The sequence below is a fragment of the Sander vitreus genome, chromosome 12 (assembly GCF_031162955.1).
Source record: "Sander vitreus isolate 19-12246 chromosome 12, sanVit1, whole genome shotgun sequence".
NCBI lineage: Eukaryota > Metazoa > Chordata > Actinopteri > Perciformes > Percidae > Sander > Sander vitreus.
The window spans coordinates 17160903-17179742 of NC_135866.1; the positions used below are offsets into that span (position 1 = coordinate 17160903).

General features: G+C 42.0%; 1 protein-coding gene across 1 annotated transcript in view; it reads right to left on the minus strand.

Annotated features, from left to right (window-relative positions):
• The window catches only part of skila (SKI-like proto-oncogene a), a 36929-nt gene that overhangs the window by 8531 nt on the left and 9558 nt on the right, over positions 1-18840 (minus strand). Inside the window, exons 3-5 of the mRNA XM_078264176.1 lie at positions 5707-5802; positions 4978-5066; positions 2674-2816 (exon numbers count right to left, since the gene is read on the minus strand). Of these exons, the coding sequence (XP_078120302.1) occupies positions 2674-2816; positions 4978-5066; positions 5707-5802 (328 nt within the window). The remainder of the gene's footprint in view (positions 1-2673; positions 2817-4977; positions 5067-5706; positions 5803-18840) is intronic.

Here is an 18840-nt window from a genome sequence, read left to right on the forward strand (position 1 = left end):
CAGTAAGCATGTGTCTGCTCTACATGATCTGCATTTCTCTTCTCATTATGTTGTATGTATGTAAATCTCTTGCTGTATGTGTGTGTCATGTTTTTAAAGTGGGCATGTGTCAGCCATGTTTGTCCGTCTAATGTACATGCAGTGTACAGTCATGGGAGTATTTATTAAGTAATAATAATTACTTAAATGATCAAATTTCTTCATGGAAATCCCTTAACCTGAAATTGGTTACATTAAAGTGTTAAAAAACTATTCATTAAATGTAAATAAATTGCTTATAAATGCTGAATAAGTGACATTAAAGTAAAGTATTACCCAAGTTTCAAGCACAGTTTCGAAGCACATACATTATAGAATAGACTATTGATCATTTTCTTTTTCCAGGAGCAAAGAGAAACAGTTACTTAAAAGTGGATTTATTCTACATTGGTATTCATTTTGGTTAATACCCTTACCATTTTTATTGCTAATCACACAAAGTCGGTTTCTGAACATGAAACTTCACTCACAGAAGTCTGTAATTTTTTATCATAGGTACATTTCAACTGTGAGAGACGGAATCTAAAACAAAAATCCAGAAAATCACATTGTATGATTTTTAAATAATTAATTTGCATTTTATTGCATGACATACGTATTTGATCACCTACCAACCAGTAAGAATTCCGGCTCTCACAGACCTGTTAGTTTTTCTTTAAGAAGCCCTCCTGTTCTCCACTCATTACCTGTATTAACTGCACCTGTTTGAACTTGTTACCTGTATAAAAGACACCTGTCCACACACTCAATCAAACCAACTCCAACCTCTCCACAATGGCCAAGACCAGAGAGCTGTGTAAGGACATCAGGGATAAAATTGTAGACCTGCACAAGGCTGGGATGGGCTACAGGACAATAGGCAAGCAGCTTGGTGAGAAGGCAACAACTGTTGGCGCAATTATTAGAAAATGGAAGAAGTTCAAGATGATGGTCAATCTCCCTCGGTCTGGGGCTCCATGCAAGATCTCACCTCGTGGGGCATCAATGATCATGAGGAAGGTGAGGGATCAGCCCAGAACTACACGGCAGGACCTGGTCAATGACCTGAAGAGAGCTGGGACCACAGTCTCAAAGAAAACCATTAGTAACACACTACGCCGTCATGGATTAAAATCCTGCAGAGCACGCAAGGTCACCCTGCTCAAGCCAGCCATGTCCAGGCCCATCTGAAGTTTGCCAATGACCATCTGAATGATCCAGAGGAGGAATGGGAGAAGGTCATGTGGTCTAATGAGACAAAAATAGAGCTTTTTGGTCTAAACTCCACTCGCCGTGTTTGGAGGAAGAACAAGGATGAGTACAACCCCAAGAACACCATCCCAACCGTGAAGCATGGAGGTGGAAACATCATTCTTTGGGGATGCTTTTCTGCAAAGGGGACAGGACGACTGCACCGTATTGAGGGGAGGATGGATGGGGCCATGTATCGCGAGATCTTGGCCAACAACCTCCTTCCCTCAGTAAGAGCTGAAGATGGGTCGTGGCTAGGTCTTCCAGCATGACAACGACCCGAAACACACAGCCAGGGCAACTAAGGAGTGGCTCCGTAAGAAGCATCTCAAGGTCCTGGAGTGGCCTAGCCAGTCTCCAGACCTGAACCCAATAGAAAATCTTTGGAGGGAGCTGAAAGTCCGTATTGCCCAGCGACAGCCCCGAAACCTGAAGGATCTGGAGAAGGTCTGTATGGAGGAGTGGGCCAAAATCCCTGCTGCAGTGTGTGCAAACCTGGTCAAGAACTACAGGAAACGTATGATCTCTGTAATTGCAAACAAAGGTTTCTGTACCAAATATTAAGTTCTGCTTTTCTGATGTATCAAATACTTATGTCATGCAATAAAATGCAAATTAATTACTTAAAAACCATACAATGTGATTTTCTGGATTTTTGTTTTAGATTCCGTCACTCATAGTTGAAGAGTACCTATGATAAAAATTACAGACTTCTACATGCTTTGTAAGTGTAAGTATACTTGTTCTCCCCACTGTATTAGCGAGTTCTAAAGCTAATAATTTAATGAACAGATTAGAAGCAATTTCCTGCCATTTCACCTTTTTCAGCTCTGCTCTTTTCAGTTTTTTTACTTACATGAACATAATTATTATAGTATGTGAGTGTGTAAGAATGAGTTTAGCATTTGACAGAATGGATCATAACATAAAAGTTGAAAGGCTTGAGAAGTGGGTGGGACTTACTTGCTCATTATTAGTATCTATCTAAAGGAATGACAATTCTCAGTATAGTATACCTTGGGAACTTGACATTAAATCTGATCACATTTTACTTTGTGCTCCACAGTACACTACCTCTCTGACTTGTTTATCCAATATCATCTGGCTCAGGCCTTTCGATTGTTCAAAGGGTTAAATCTAAAGTTAGTGAAGTGGCTTTTAGTTTTTATGGTGCTAGTTCCTGGAATACTTGATGCCAGATTGCATTAGATGTGCTCCAACATTAACACCGTTCAAAAGCAGATAGAAAACATTCCTCCTCCCTTGGAATGAAATGTGCAATATAAATAAAGTCTTGCTTGCTTTGGTTTAGCAAAGTGGTAAAGTGTATATAAATAAATGTCTTTCCATTTGTCAAGTTGTGTCATCAACTGTGAGTATATTAATGTGTGTATCATTACTGACCCATGGGTGGCTCGTCTTGGCCCAGCACTCTGCGGCTGTAGTGGTGTTTGAGCAGCGCTCCGAACATCTCAGGGCTCATCTCCGCCTCCCTCCCCAGAGACACGTTGGGAGCCACCATCTTATCATATGTGTACAGGTAGTAACTGAGGGAGAGACAGAGATTAAAAAAATAAATAAGACATTTAAATTACTGAACTGACTTCATATGTACATACATGTTTACTAATGTTAACCCTAACACAAAAATGCTGAACATACAACAGCATTGAAAAGTAATTTCAATTGAATTCAAAGTTTTCATCGATGACACAAAGGAGAGGTATGCTGCTAATTATTCAATTACAATTTGATTTATAGTATAAAATCATAACAAAAGTTATCTCGAGACACTTTACAGATAGAGTAGCTCTAGACCACACACTATAATTTACAAAGACAACAATTTTGTACACATTGAATCAAGCATCTGTTTTGTCTTTGTTTTTATTGTTGTAGTCTATTCTAGTTCATAATGGTAGCAGCGGCGCCTTTCACATACCTTTCCGTCTTTGCAATGAACTTAAAATGTTACAAGTTATGGACTGCAACGCTAATATACTGTTATACGTGAAGCTACATACACCTGCAATAACTCATGTGGGCCTCTTACCTCTACAGCAATAAAACAGCTGAATCATAGTAACAGAACAAAAGTCATGTAGTGGCTGTTTTAGCCTACAGTAAATGTGCTCTGAGGAGCTGAAAACGCAATGTGGAATATGGATACTTCTTATCATGTGTTTACAGGATCTCAGCTTAAACAGACCTTTCACTTATCACAAATGTCCAGGTAGTGGGTACAACTGAGAAAGAGATAGTGCCTGGAGAGATGCTCCACTGAGCCAACACTATCTGTCTATTCCTGGCTGCATGGTGGGAAGGAAGAGAGAAGAATAGAAAGAGACAGAGAGATAGAGAAGCAGATGGAGGAGAGGAGGGAAGAGAAGCTCTGAACCCCTCCCCCACCAGCAGCCCCCTCTAGTCAGAGCGGGAGCTGTGAACTAGGTTAAGCATGACAGCTCAGTGGGGCTCTGCCTGAAAAACTACAGCACTACCAACCGAGCCTTGTTTCCTCTCCTCTGGATGGAGACGAAGCACTGCCTGCTCGCCTGAATGGGAATCTGAAACTCCTTCACATGAAAGATGTGATTGAATAATGTAAGCCTGGCTTGTATTTGACAAGTGTACAGCTAATGGATGCTGGTAGTAACCCAAATACGACGTTAAGTGCTGTGGATGTGTAGAACGACGCTTGGCTGTAGCAGTGCAATTATTAGTAACGCTGCAATGCAAAAGACATGCTCCAAACTGGTCTGCGCAAGTCCTGACTGGTTTGAGAGTGTAGCAGTTATGTGATGCTGGTAGGTGACCAGAACTTTAACACTGCCAATTTGTCTGGCCTGACATCTGCGAGCCCCCACAGTCAGTATGTCACGGCAGTCACATGTAGCTATGGCGCCGTAAACCATCTAATTCCGGTTTTTAATCTGGGTTAGATTACTGTGTGAGCTATCAGAGCGCCATATCCCGACACAGGCTGGTGTGCTCTGGGGAGGGATGGAGGGAGTAACAGAGAACCAGAAGAGAGGAAACGAGGGCTTTGGGAAGAAAAGGAAAGGTGGGAGGGAGAGTGGTAACATGTGATGAAGGAGAGAAGACAAGGAGGGAACAGAGCAGAAGAGGGAGCAAAAGAGGGAGTGCAGCACCAATTAGGGAACTAAAGAATGGGAATTGTATTTACTGAGAAAGAAACTAAAGTCAAACTGAAACTTAATTTTACTTGGTAATTCACTAAAGCAGAAGGGCAAAAAAACACCTACAGTATCTGGCACAGAGGTAGCAGGCTTGTAAAGATAACACCTGGCCAACAGGAATAGCTTCTAGTATTGATAGATGCTTTTTTTAAGCAAAGACTACCCCCCTCCCTCCCTCAAATAAAAATTTACTTTTTAAACAACTAGTGATTTGTTCTCTAGGACACCAATCGACAGAGATTTTTGATAATCAATTAATCGTTTCAGTCAAGCAAAAACGTCAAATATTCTCTAGGTTCAGCTTCTTAAATGTGCTGCTTTTTTTGTCAATTTAATATATTTGGGTTGTGGGCGCTTAGACTGCGAGAACATGTAATGGCCATTCTCAGTTTTTTAAATAATGGATGGAAAAAATAACATAGATAAATAAATAATGATATATCTATACATTAGTTGCAAACCTAAAATGGTCTATTGGTGTTGTTTAATCAAAGTTAATAAGGTGTAGTACCTGGGATGGACCAGGGTGGGGTGTCCTGGCTCCTCCTTGATGTCAGAGAAAAGACGGTTAAACACCAGAGTAGGTTGAGATGTTTTCCCCTGAGAAAAACAAAACAAATACACAAATATAAGTAACACACAACAACACTGTTTTTTAAGCCATTGTGTTATGGTTATAAAAGGCACAGAATAGCATATTCAATCATATTTATTGATCTTTGCATACAATTTTGCAGCAGAACAGATGTATTATCACAATGGCAACCCGTTACATGCCCACACACATACAGACACATGCATCCACATGAATACATGGGGAGAAGCAGCAGGAGAAGGGAATGTGCTGCACTGTACATGACTCTCTGAGAGAGAGAGAGAGAGAGAGAGAGAGAGAGAGAGAGAGAGAGAGACAGAATGTTGGAGAAAAAAGATGATCATGATAAAGGGCTTCTTCCCTGTGTGTGTGCATGTAAAGTTGATGTGTGTGCTGCACAAGGGGGAGGTGAAGAAGCAAAGCCTTTCAGCCACTGAATGAGTGTATTTCCTGACAGGTCAGGGAGGAGATGCGTGCTGCTATGAATGGATGAGCAGGGTGTGTGTGTCAGTCAGTCAGGGTGGGGGTGGTGACCCTGAGAGCTGACCTGTCTGTAGAGGAGGGGGAGGGGGAAGAGGGGAAGATGTTGGAGCGGTAGGAGGTGATGGAGGGATGGGTGGATAGGGAGGGGAGCCGGCAACTGACCTTTCTTGCAGGGTCGGCATCGGGCAACTTGCTGCTGGGGGAGCAGAGATCTGCTGAGGGTTTCCTCACCTGGCTCTCCTCTTCCTCCACTGCCTTCTGAAACACACACACAGATAGAATTGGCGGTTAAAAGAAACAGAAAACACACACACAAGATCAAACACATAGATAGAGTGCAGCATAGATTATATTTGTCAGAATACTATGAAAAATTAAACCTTGTCAGAAGGCGTGGGAACGAGAAGAAGAAAGTGGTGAGGAAAAACACGGTCACAGAGGGGAAAGATAGAGACAAATGTCATTTAGATGATAGGAAATAGAGACAAATGACATCCAAGAGCTGGAAAATGGAGACGAATGGCATTAAAAGTGAGGAACGCACGGGAGCTACGACCTGAGTCGGCTGTGATACAGTGTCAGGGAAAAAGAAGGCAGCAGGAAAATGGATAAGAGTAGAGGCTGAATGAGCCCACTGAGGAAGGCCTATGAATAAAATAAGATGATAGTCAACATGGCTACAACATGGCCTGTCAACATGCCTCTGTGTGTGTGATTCATTGGTATGCATGCAACACGGTTGGAGTCAGCCTTTCTCTCAATGTGAAGACATATTTGTGTGTTGAATGTTTATGATTCATTGTGTCAGCTTCGTTCCCTCTGAACCATGTATTTTCGCTATGCGTGTGTGTGTTTGAGCAAATCCAGGACACGCTCAGTGAGAGGCCACAAGCTGATGGAGTTGATGCTTATCTGCCACAGACAGGTCTGACATGACACACAGGCTGCAAACAGGCTGTCTGCAGTTTATACACAGAACACACAACACACACACACACACACACACACACACACACAGCAATACGAACTGCTAGGTAGCCCACAGCAACAGACAAAGAGATGGAGAAGGGAGGTGTAGAGAGGAGAGAAGGTATAAACAGGAAAAGAGAGAATTCAATGGGGAGAAAATTGCAAAAGCAGAAGGACGGAAGAAAGAGAGATAGAGGTTGTAGAAAGCATCAATAATTGACTTACTAGCCTCTTAAAGCCATCTATAAACGTTTATCCATAGAATACTTAATCACTCCCTCAATCACTCACCACTCTAAAATGATTTGTTTTCACATTTCTGTTTATATATTGGTTAAACAATAGAACACAACGTGTTAACAGGTCTGCGTTAGATGTGTTAGTAGATGTATTTATGAAATGTGGACAGAACTTCCAGTCTTTATGATAACTAAGCTAAGCTAGGCTAAACATGCGTCAGCTCTGTACACACAAATGGGAATAATATCATCTCAACTCAGGAAAAAAAAATAGTATATTACATATATTATAGCTATTGTACTGTCAGCAACTACAGTTACAAGTTATCTTTTCTGTTGAAGACAACAAGAAGAAAAAACAACTACTAATAGTCCTAATTTGTGTGTGTACTGTATGTAGGGGATAGTCCCTTATTTACAAGAGCATGGATGAATGAGCATATGCATGCAAATGTAATAGGCTGGCGCCCTATGCATAGCCAGGTGTGTCTGTATAGAAGGGGGCTCGTCCGTTTACAAGCTCTTGTGATTGGTGTTTTTTACTTCTTCTTTTTTTCTAGAGAAGGCAGCACTGCAGCACTGAAGAGGAGGGAGGGAGTGAAGGGGAGGCAGAGAGAGTGGGATGATGGGACAGGGCAGAGATAGAGGGAAGGGGGGAAAAGAGTGAGGAGATTTGACAGAAATAACAATAAACCCACTGCAGTGGTGTGGAGGCGAGCTGGGTCATTGCTGGCTTGACTCCCTACAATATGAAGGTTGTCTGACTGTGTGTTGATGGCACTCTCTACTACATTCCCCTAATCTTAAACCTGTCACTTCCCCCACTGCACAAGAGTGTGTGCGTGCGTGCATGTGCATGCGTTCGAGAGAGAGAGAGAGAGAGAGAGAGAGAGAAATACAGCGAGCATGGGGCCAAACTGACATTAACACAGGTCATCCAGAGGTCTTTCATCTGCCTGACCCGACAGCAAATGCTCTGCTGATGAGACAACTGACAGCTCATTAAAAGGTGTGTGTTCCACTAATGGTTGCCTGTCTCTATCTGTATTTCCTGCTTACCTAACAGTTGACAGATTTGCACACACACACACACACACACACACACACACACACACACACAGCTGCTCTATTCCTTAATGAATGTGTGCGGTGCAAATGTTTCATTTCAAGACAGTGGCAGTTTTTCTTCCCCCCACCCTCAGTTGCCCATATCTCTTGTCCCTTCCACCTTTTCCCTCCCTGTTTTATTAACACACACCACACTGCTACTACATAATCGACAATAATGAAGCACCTTCTTATCTGCTTCTGCGACACACAAACACACAAACAGACATGTACACACACATGCAGCCCCTACCCCCTATGTCTCCAGCCCTTTGTCAGGCTGAAGCTCGCCTTATGACAATGTGGATTAGCATTCCAAACACTCGCTCAGATGAACTCTGCCCTGTTATTCCTAATCACCAGCAGTCTGCCTGTCGCTGGAGCCACACACACACACACACACACAGTTCACCCCACCAGTATACAACCAGATGAAACCTACTACTCGAGACACACAGCCATGTGAACTTTTACAATGACCCATTTCCAAAGCCTCAGTTTAGCACACATGACGTTTCTACAGCAGTCGCAATAATGGAGCAGAAAGTGTTTTCTCTGTGTGTCTGTGTAGTCTGAGTGCTGTTCCAACAATAACAAGCACCACTCTACTCCACAGACATCCATGACTGTACATTACCATACACACTCTCGCTAACGCAGGCGTAAGAGAGTAAATGCACTTCAGCGGCTGCCGTGTGTTTCTACTGTGAGCTCCATCTGTGCTTACCACTGCAAAGCACAAACATCTAATTTAAACCAGGAATGCCTGTTGCCTCTATTCTCTTTAGTTGGATATTCCCTGCAAGGGGGCATTTGAAATTGAGGCTGACAATCAGTGTCATTTTAAGTAACTGTTTAAGTTAGAAATGAAATTCTGCTCAGAGCGTTAGACTTCATATTTGGCTGTGCTAGTGAAAGCACCACCATATCATTTATGAAGAGTTGATTTTTGATTGGAGTGAAGGCTTCTAACTTCACAAGAACTTCTTTCCCGATATCTTTGCAGCAGAAGACTGCAGAGGATATAAGGATTTTTTTTCAGCTATTGCCAGTCTCTGCTCGTACCCACAGACAACAAGAGGAATCTCGTTTCTACTTGTTTCATATCTAAAGAATATAAACACACACAAGTTCGAGGTCAAGCTCTCCTCGTTGCCAACCGAGCCTTCAGTTCTGCGTGCCTGTATCCATTAACTGCATGTATGGACTCAAGCCTGAATAAAACCCTTCATTTTATTAAAATGGCTGTAAAAGTTTTAAACTACAACTCAAGAGTTGTTTGAATGACAGAAATCAGCTCAAGGTACGGCGTAGCGTTAGCGTGCTAAGTTGACGCTTTCTCTGCGGAGTGCAGACTGATTTGCTCTCGCGAGTCATGTGACCAAATCGCAGCCTTTGTGATTAGGAAATCGCGTTTTAACATATCGCAATATTATCGCAAATGCAATTAATCGTTCAGCCCTACTTCAGATGACTGCCGTCTTTTCTCTCTCACACACACACACACAGTCTCCATACATAATAAAAACACATTCACGGCTCATCCCCCCACACACATATGAGTACACTACAGTGATGGAGAAAAATCGGCACTTACTTTGAAAATATTAGAAGAAAAGGAAATACAACCTTCCTAGCATTCCCTAACATTTTGGAGGTACAACTAAAGCTAAAATGATAAGTTGATCAATTGATTAGTTGTGTGTGCCTCATTTTTCATGCAAATATGCTAAATATTTGCTTGTGACAGCGGAGCACTTCCAGCATTTCTCCATCTATATCATCATAGAAGTAAATTGAATATTTTTTGCTTTTGGACTGTTGGTTGAACAAAAAACAAGACATTTTAGAAGTCACCTTAGGCTCTGGAAAATTGTGATCATTATTTTATGATATTTTACAGACAAAAAGATAAACAAAGAAAATAATTAATTCAATATTCAATATTATATATATATTCAATATTAATTGATGGAAATAATAATTAGTTGCAGGCAGCCCTAAATACAAGTTTATCTCCAGGATCAGTGTGCACCTTTTTTTTTAGCTTGTAGCATGAGTTGTTTCTTTAGAGAATATGCTACAGAAATGATGACAATGTAAAACTCAAAGGATATAACACACAAACAGAACCGGTTGTAACAAGCCTAATGGCAAATCTTATCTAGGGCACATGAAAGTGTGCACACCTTGGTCTGACCTTTCATCTCATCTCAGAGCAGCAGGTGTGTGTGTGTGTGTGTGTGTGTGTGTGTGTGTGTGTGTGTGTGTGTGTGTGTGTGTGTATTACTGGAATTGTTGGGTCTTTGTAAATTATAGTGTGTGGTCTAGACCTACTCTATCTACTCTAAGTGTCTTGAGGCACCCTTTTTGTGCCCTAAAACATAAACACTGTTGGGCCTAATTGTCTACACATCTTTTGAAACCCGGGCATCAGTGGTCAGGTACAAAAACTAAAACAAACCCCAGGTGAACACCACAATCTCGCTCATGGGACTGAAACAGAGGGGTTCACAAAACAGAACTGTGCCACCCATCCTCCCTCTTCCTCCTCCTCCTCCTCTGAGCCATTCATGAGCCTGGCATTCAGGAGGGGGGGGACAGAGTAATGCAGCTCATTCTCCTTTTTCCTCTCAGGAGGAAGTAAACAGCCTTTATTTGGGTGCCTTTTCATTCGGACTTAGACAGTAAGGGAGGAAAGGAGGAACACGCACATACACAGACAGTCAGGCACGCCCTGTCTGTTTCTAGACCACATCCTGTTCTGCTGCAGTCATCGACTGTGTCAAAGATCAAGCTACAGATACAGTACGTAGATATATATACTTCCTGGCCAAAACCCTGCAACAAGATATTGAAGCATCAAGCCTGCCTAAATGTGTGTCGCAAAAACTAATTTACGGCTTTACTTTTAACTCATCTAACACAGCTTTATCCTCAAAGCTTCCCCAACAGTGATCTAAATAGTGTGTAGCCTTTTGCCTGCGATTCAGATCTGATGTATAAAATAATTAATCTTTGGAGTCTAGTTTTGTATGTGTTTTACTGGTTACCAGCTCTGGTGGTCCCACACCCACCCACACCCCCACGGCCTTTATATGGAAGTCTTAATCCAATAAGCCATTTATCCATGGACTGGGAGCCATACTTTGTTTCAGCGGCCAAATCAATAACAGCCCACAAGGGAACCCGGCAGCAAAGTGGGGCATTAAAAGGAATACACTTTTTTGGCTCTCTAGGCTCTCTAATTAACTCAGCACTGTGAAATTAGATGACTGAGTCTACATGTTTAGTTCTTAACTCTTAATGCTTCGGTTATACTTGTGTGTAATGTAATCATGGTAGAAAAAAAAAATATTTCAACATACAAAGACAGCATATTCCTCGATCACTTCAAGTCAAGAGCCTTCAATAATCTTTTCATTCGTTTCTGATTCTGATTTCTTCTGCTCAGTGTTCAAAGTGTTTGACCCTTTACTTAGTGCTCAATGGAAGAACAATATTGTATGTCTTACTGTATGTGTTGAGAAGATAATTCAACTTATCTTTCATTCACTTTTGCCTTGGAGAAAGAGTTAAAGCGGTAATAAAACAGAGCAGGGCACAGATAAGGACAGGTCTGACAGGTGGACAGTTAGACAAACAGGTGGCAGAGAAATACAGGAAAGAAAAAAAAAAAAGGACAGGCAAACAACCAAGACAGATGAGGAGACAAACAGACAGCATGTGACTGTCTGTGCCTTGCCCCAGACAGACAGACAGACAGACAGACACGCACACACACACCTGTTCCTCCCTCTTTCCAAACACAAAGAGAAACGGAACAGAGCCAGACAAGCACACTGATAAGCATGCCAGAGTCTCTCACTCACACACTCACACACACACACTTGCGCCACATGGGCACTCTGTCTAGACAGTTATCACACGCACGTCAAACACACAGCCTTTCCCCTCCCTGCCAACGTGTTGAGCTCCTTCCTCCACAGCTACAGTCAGCCATTTTACAATCCACACACCACAGCCTTGAAAGACTTCAGCCAATGGACAAACAGTTGATGGGAGTCTATGGGAAATAATTAAGTTATGAAAGTGATTGTGAGGAATCTCTGTCCACCTACTGCTTTACTACAGAAAGGAGTTACAGCTACAACTGTACAGCTACAGTATTAAACTATGATCCTTCACATAAAAAGCAGTCTCTTTAAGCTCTTTCGATCAATTTTTCTTTTCATCTCCCTGCCTCCCTCCCTCTCTGCCCACCCTCCCTCCCTCTCGTCCCCCTTCTCTCTACCTCCTTCGTTTCTCATGTTTCACAGTCATATCCCAGGTGGCAGCTCCCAGTCTATATTCACAGCAGTACACGAGGAGGGTTGTAATAATGTTACCTCATGAATGGACAAACTGTCTGACTGGAATACACTAGGCAGGAAGAGGTAACCACCAACCCCACGTCACACACAATCCAAAAATATTCAACATACTATCATAGAAGACTTAAAAAAAAGCAGTAAATATCCAAATTTGAGAACATCTATTAATTCTTTTGTATTTTTGCTTACATTTTTTTTTATAAAATTCTGTAGATCAATTAATAAACCAATTGTTTTAGCTCTCAACAACAACAACAAAAATACTATACAAAATCATGTGACATTTGTCCAAGCCAAGTTATTTTCACTCAGTCCAACCTCATTTTACAATGCTAATATGGCTACATGATTGCGTAATATTATGCATCTAGTTGCCGTAATTATTATAGAGATGATTAGTGCTGCTGATCGATTAGCTGGTTGACAGAAAACTAATCCATGACAACTCTGATCATTAATCATTTAAAAAGGAACACGGCGACTTATTGTTGATACATACCCTTCTCATATCCGTGCGTGTTGTAACTCTGTCTGACGCCCCCAGCGCTAGCTAAGCCTAGCACGGATCCTGGAGGTAACCGGTTCCAACTAGCCTACTGCTCCGAATAAGTGACAAAATAACGCCAACATGTTCCTATTTACATGTTGTGATTTGTATAGTCACAGGGTATACAAATCAACAACAAGGTCATATGAGACACAGCTGTCTTCTAACCGTATACAAACTGGGAACTATATTCTCAGAAAGGCAAAGCACTGCTACTTCTGCAACTTGGGCGGAAGCCCTGTGTTGAGGAGCAGAGAGTTTGCCTGGAGTTCGCTCAGAGTTGGAGTAATAGAGTCAACAATTACTAGATAGTAAAAGCATAGTGATCTTGAATTGATTTCCACTTTGACATTAGACATTTTTGAGACTTGAGACTTAACTTGGACTCGTGGCAAAAGACTTGAGACTTGACTTGAACTTGACCCTCAAAGATTTGAGACTTGACTTGGACTCGAGCTCAAAGACTTCCATAAAATGACTTGTGAACATCTCTGAGTTTAACACATCATTTTGAACTCTGGTAACTACAGAAGGATACATACTACATGATTAATTGATCAATAATGTCAGATTGTTTGTTGTAGCCCTAGTTGCAACGATGCAACACTACTGAAATGCATGTTGCAACTGTAAACAGTCTAGACATTGCATCGGAGGAAAGACGTACAATGAAATTATGTCACTCTCACCTCAAGTGCTATGATTAATAGCCATGAACAGAAGACGCATGAGATCATTTCAGCCATAATCATGCAGCTTTATGTGAAAGCAAATGGGATTCAGCCCTGTAAACGACCCACAGCATGCAGGTTGACAGATTAACGATATCTGAAATTTCCTGTTTACCCTTCTAGCCACGGCGAAGAAAAAACTGTGTATTTTCTTTTTCATACCAGGCCATTTCATATTCAAAGCAATAGTAGAGGGCATGATGGTGCTGACTCTTGAAAAGCATATATCTAACCCAAACCACCCCAATTTATGTCAATAGGTTTGACATGGCCTGTATATAAATGTGGCCACTGATGTTCCTCTACATGCACACATATGCACAAGGAAATGTGTTTGAATTAGTAAAGGGCATTTAAAAATCATCCATGCGCATACTAGCTGCATATACATGCGCAGCTTACCGTCTCTAGTACAGCAGCTCAGTGTGTGCTCCACTTTCATTCCCCATTGCCTCCCAGAGCGTTAATTACCAAAGCTGTCGGGGCTCACCTATGTGCGTCAACCAGGCCAGGAGACACACACATAGACATAGACATCCCATCAAACAATTGCTCCATCAAACAGCAGTGTAGGAGGATGACGTGGTTTACTGCAAGCAACAACTGTTGTGCACAAATATGCACACAGACACAAGCAAGACGCACTTCTCCCAAGAGAACACATTGACTGAGAATGAGGCCAGTGGGCTCTTGTCTGTAGATGACTGTACTGATCATTTGAGCTTCATCTCGGCCAGTATGTGTGTGTGTTTTACCATCTCTTAAAACAAAACAGAAAGTCTCTACAGAAGCTTGCTGCCATGGGACGCTGTTTGGAGGTAGGTAACTGGTTCAAATCCGCAATTACGGACACACACACGTTTTCTATATAAGGGAACTCGGCTTACTATTCGAATGGATAAAACAAGTGTTTGTAGACTGAGGGGAGTGAGAGAGGAGAGGAGGAGCGTTGCTATGCAGACTGAAAGTCGACAGAGGCTGTCAGCAAGCCAGCAATGCACTGCTATCACTTCAGAGAGAAAACACAAAATGGAGACACTGCCCAACCCTCTGTCTTCGCAATAAATTACAAAGCATCTACTAAAATGCCTCAAAATATATGCCGATGCCTGCTTCAAATAGCCATTTTGTAGCTTAATGTACTTTAAATCCCCCAACAACAACCTCATCATAATTTGGCCTGATAGTCATTTTAAGAATAGTCTTAAGCAATCAGACACTATAATTAGCTATGGTCTCTTGGTAAAAAGAGTAAATAAAAACTCTTAATTATTGTGCTAAATCTCTAAAAACAACTGCACAGTTAAAGTTATTTTACTGCAAGAGCTTGAGTTGGGCTAAAACCCTTCTTTACTGGCCCTACTACGCGGCCATATATTGATCAGTGGTTTGTTTAATTCTTCCTCAGCACAGGAGGCTGCTCTACTTTAAGGTGGAATACTGCAGTAAATGTCAATGTTTGGTTGGTCGTTGCTGTCTGCAGCGAGGCCAGAGGGTGGGGGAAAGGCTGGAGAGAGAAGAAGGGAAGGTTGAAGAGATAGAGAGAGAGGTAAGGGGGCTGACCCATGATATAGTCACAGCCCGACAAAGCGAAAGCTCCACCTGGCCAAAACGCCCTGCAGGGTAAAAATCACATATGTGGAAAGAGAGACAGTTAAATCCAAACAGGCCCTGGGTCCCCTCACTGTTCTGCAGAAAGCTCCGGTCTCATTCATATTACATGCAGAAGCTTGTTTGAAGCTTCTACTGCTCGTCTCTGCATGGACAGCTTGGCTTTGCTGTCCAGGCCCCTCGGGTTCCCCTGTCTCTCCAACACACAAACACAGAGTAATGCAAATCCATCAGCTACCATGACTCTCTCTCTCTGTCACAAGCTCTGGTTTTCAAATCAAGTCTCTTAAGACCATTCTCTCTACTTTTACAATGGCTTGTGGACTAGGAAATTGACTATATACATTCACTTTTAATCTGACAATAGGGCTGGGCAATATGTACAAAATCAGAAATCGCTATATTCTTGACCAAATACCTCAATGTCGATATTGCATTATACTGTATATGTCATAGGGTTGACAACTGGTGCTTTAACAAAATTCTTCACAATTAGATTTTAGATAAATAATCATAGTAATGTGGATATAATGACTTAGTGGGTAAAGGCAAATAATAGAACAGCTAGAACAGTCTAGTAAATTCTGTAATGCAGCCTTTTAAAACCAGGAAAAGACAACACTTAAGCCATTTACAGGACTACGATATCCAAAATCTAAGACGATATCTAGTCTCATATCATGAAATTGATAGAATATTTATATATTGCCCAGCCCTACTGACAAAATCTGAATTATTAAAGACGAACTTCAAAACCAAAATGAAATCTACCAGCATATGGCCATCCTGCCTTTACTGATATTAATGCACCAAAACATATGACAGGTGAACTCATACACTTGATCACCAGACTTCCTTCATTAGAACAGTCACCGTCTGAGGCAGGCTTGACAACAGCCCAAGAAAAGCGCAGTTGGGTTTGGTAAATGTCATTACAGTTGAGTCAGAGCACTAAGTGAACACACCTGGGCGTAGATCAGACAGACTGTGTGAGAGACCGGAATGGTGATAAATCTTTGTCCTGGTTCCACAGTGACGCTGATGAGTGGAGAGCAGACCGCAGCACTGATGGAGAACCGTGACTCACGCTGCAGGATAGGGTTGGCGTGGTGACGGAAAGGAAGTAACTGATGGTGGGGTTGTTGTTGGTGTGTGTGTGTGTGTGTGTGTGTGTGTGTGTGTGTCCTTTAATCATGAACTGCGGACTGTGTCATCTGCACAGCATACTGTGCTAATTTGTGTATTTGCATGTGTCATCTCTCTAATAAGAGATGTCATCATATGGACATGTCAGGGTCAAGTCACAGTCTGGCTTTCTGTAATTCACCTCTGATGACAGAGAAGGACAAAGAGTTTTAGTTTTTGATTAAAATGTTCAACTGTAACCAAGGCCGCTTCCTTGTCTGCCAAATCAGCTAACAAAAAAAGGCAACATGCCAAAATGTGAAATAAATGTAATGTCCGCAACACTGCTTTAAACTCCCATATTGAATAAAAAGACAACGTTTCGACCCTGCTGGGTCTTCTTCATGCCAAAATGTACCATCATTCGGCTAGATTTGTTCCCTCAACATGAGTCAGTCTTCTAAAAAACTACTTTACATAAGGCCTCATCTGGGATCAGGATGATAAATGATGGTAAATTCAGACGGTCATGACAAAGAAAATGTTTGGCATAACAAAGTGAACTTCTCATAGGAAGTAGTTAAAATGTAGCCAGACTGTAAACCACAAGGCACTGTTTCACTCTTCAAAGGATAAAGTCAAGGGCAATAAGGCACTATGTGGGCCAAGTCGCTCCAGCAGTTTTAATACGAGCAACAGCAAAGCCAGGAAAGAGAGCTGGACACGCAAAGAGCGAGAATCAGAGCAACATGCTCAACAAGAGTTGTACACATAAGCACTAGGGGTGGTACGGTTCATGAAAAAACATCTGAACCGCTCGGTTCGGAGCGTGTGTGTGTCGCACGGTTCGTCAGTCCACTGTTAATGTGCACTAACCACTTACTGCCGTAGTGCCCACTTTCGACACCTATGTTGAAACACTTACTGGAAACGACGAGGGGGATGAGCGTGACGAACGCAACACATGGCAGCTGATTGGACGAACGCGTCCCGTGGTTCTTGCTGCTCCCGAATTTCAAAACAGACTCTAATGGCGTCTCGTTCTGAATACGATCTCGTAGTTTACGAAAATAGTTCGCCGAAAAGTGTTTCTCTTCTAGAAATAGGCCATACAGTTGCTGAATCTGTCTGTTTTTTTGATCGACAAAGGTCAGTTTAAAAGATTTTCGTCAGATTTTGAAAGGCGCCGAGCCGACCGCTCCTCAGGTGGAGTGTGGAATGCTGCAGGTCACGTCCACGTGTGTGGGAACATTTTGGATTTCATGTTACCTATGATGACAGCGGAAATAAAACAATAGATAGAACTGCCACTGTGTGCATGTATTGTGCAACATGCATTCAATATGCCAATTTTAGCTATATATATATATATATATATATATATATATATATCATATTCTGATTTCTGATGTATATTTCTGGAGTGTTAAAGATTAAAAGAAAAAATAACAAGAACCGTACAGAACCAAAAACCGTGACCCTAAAACTATGATACGAACCGAACCGTGGATTTTGTGAACCGTACCACCCCTAATAAGCACACACCACACTGTTGCTTGGGGACAATTAAGATGGACTAGTAGCTTGCATGCAAGGATACTGAAGTGCACTCTCCAGTCTTAACACACACATGCAATCCTTAATATAGCTGCAGTATATTAAAAAATACACAATATACGTTTTATGAAAGCAGTTAGGTAATTAATTGCAGCTGGAGGTCAACGACCTCGAGGATTGTCTACTACTTAGTTTACACTATAAAGGAGGTGCAGTGGGGCTGTTGAGGATCCAGAGGGAAACAGTCCTCTATTTACAGCATCTAGATGAGCTGGAACGGACCCTTGAGGGGTATGAGGCAAAGAAGACTGTATGTTAAGAAATATCAGAGAGACTGATGATTCCAAGGAGCGGCATCACTGCAGGTGGGAATAGCGGTGAGATAAACACATCCACATTTGTCAATGTAGAGGCAGAGACTGGGTAAACCACAAAATGTCACTTGTTTTACCTTCACTAATGCAGTCTGTTTCCCAGTTGCTAACTTAACAGCCTTGTCCTAAGCAACATCAGTCAGGCCCCTGGTGAGATAAGGATTTACAGTGGTATAGAGGTTGCCAGCAGTGGAAGGAAAAAAAACAGTTGGAGGATGTTTGATTTAAGTGGAGCAAAGGTGAGGCTGCAAAATAAAAGACATTCAGGGCAAGTAATCACCTATCCAAGCTTGGCAAGTTTGCATCTCACAGTGGTTTGCTGTGCTATCTGCTTTCATCTAGGTGTGTAGGCTGAAGGTCAAAACATGGGCCACAGGAGCATTTGGCTGCCATTGTTGTGTGCAATTACGCACATGGGGGATGCTGACAAAAAAACATGAACGTCTATACAAACAACGCAAGCAGAATCGCTTCCATATGAAAATAAGGAGACATTATCAAACACGCAAATAAATTACTGGCAAAGTGGAGAGTTGGGGATTACTTTAAATCGTATATGCCGACTGTTTCCCCTTATTTCTCTGTGTTTGCAGTGTAGTGGTCGGGCTTAATGTGTTGTGGATGTGCCGAGTGGCAGCCCAGCGGGACTCATGACACGCCTTT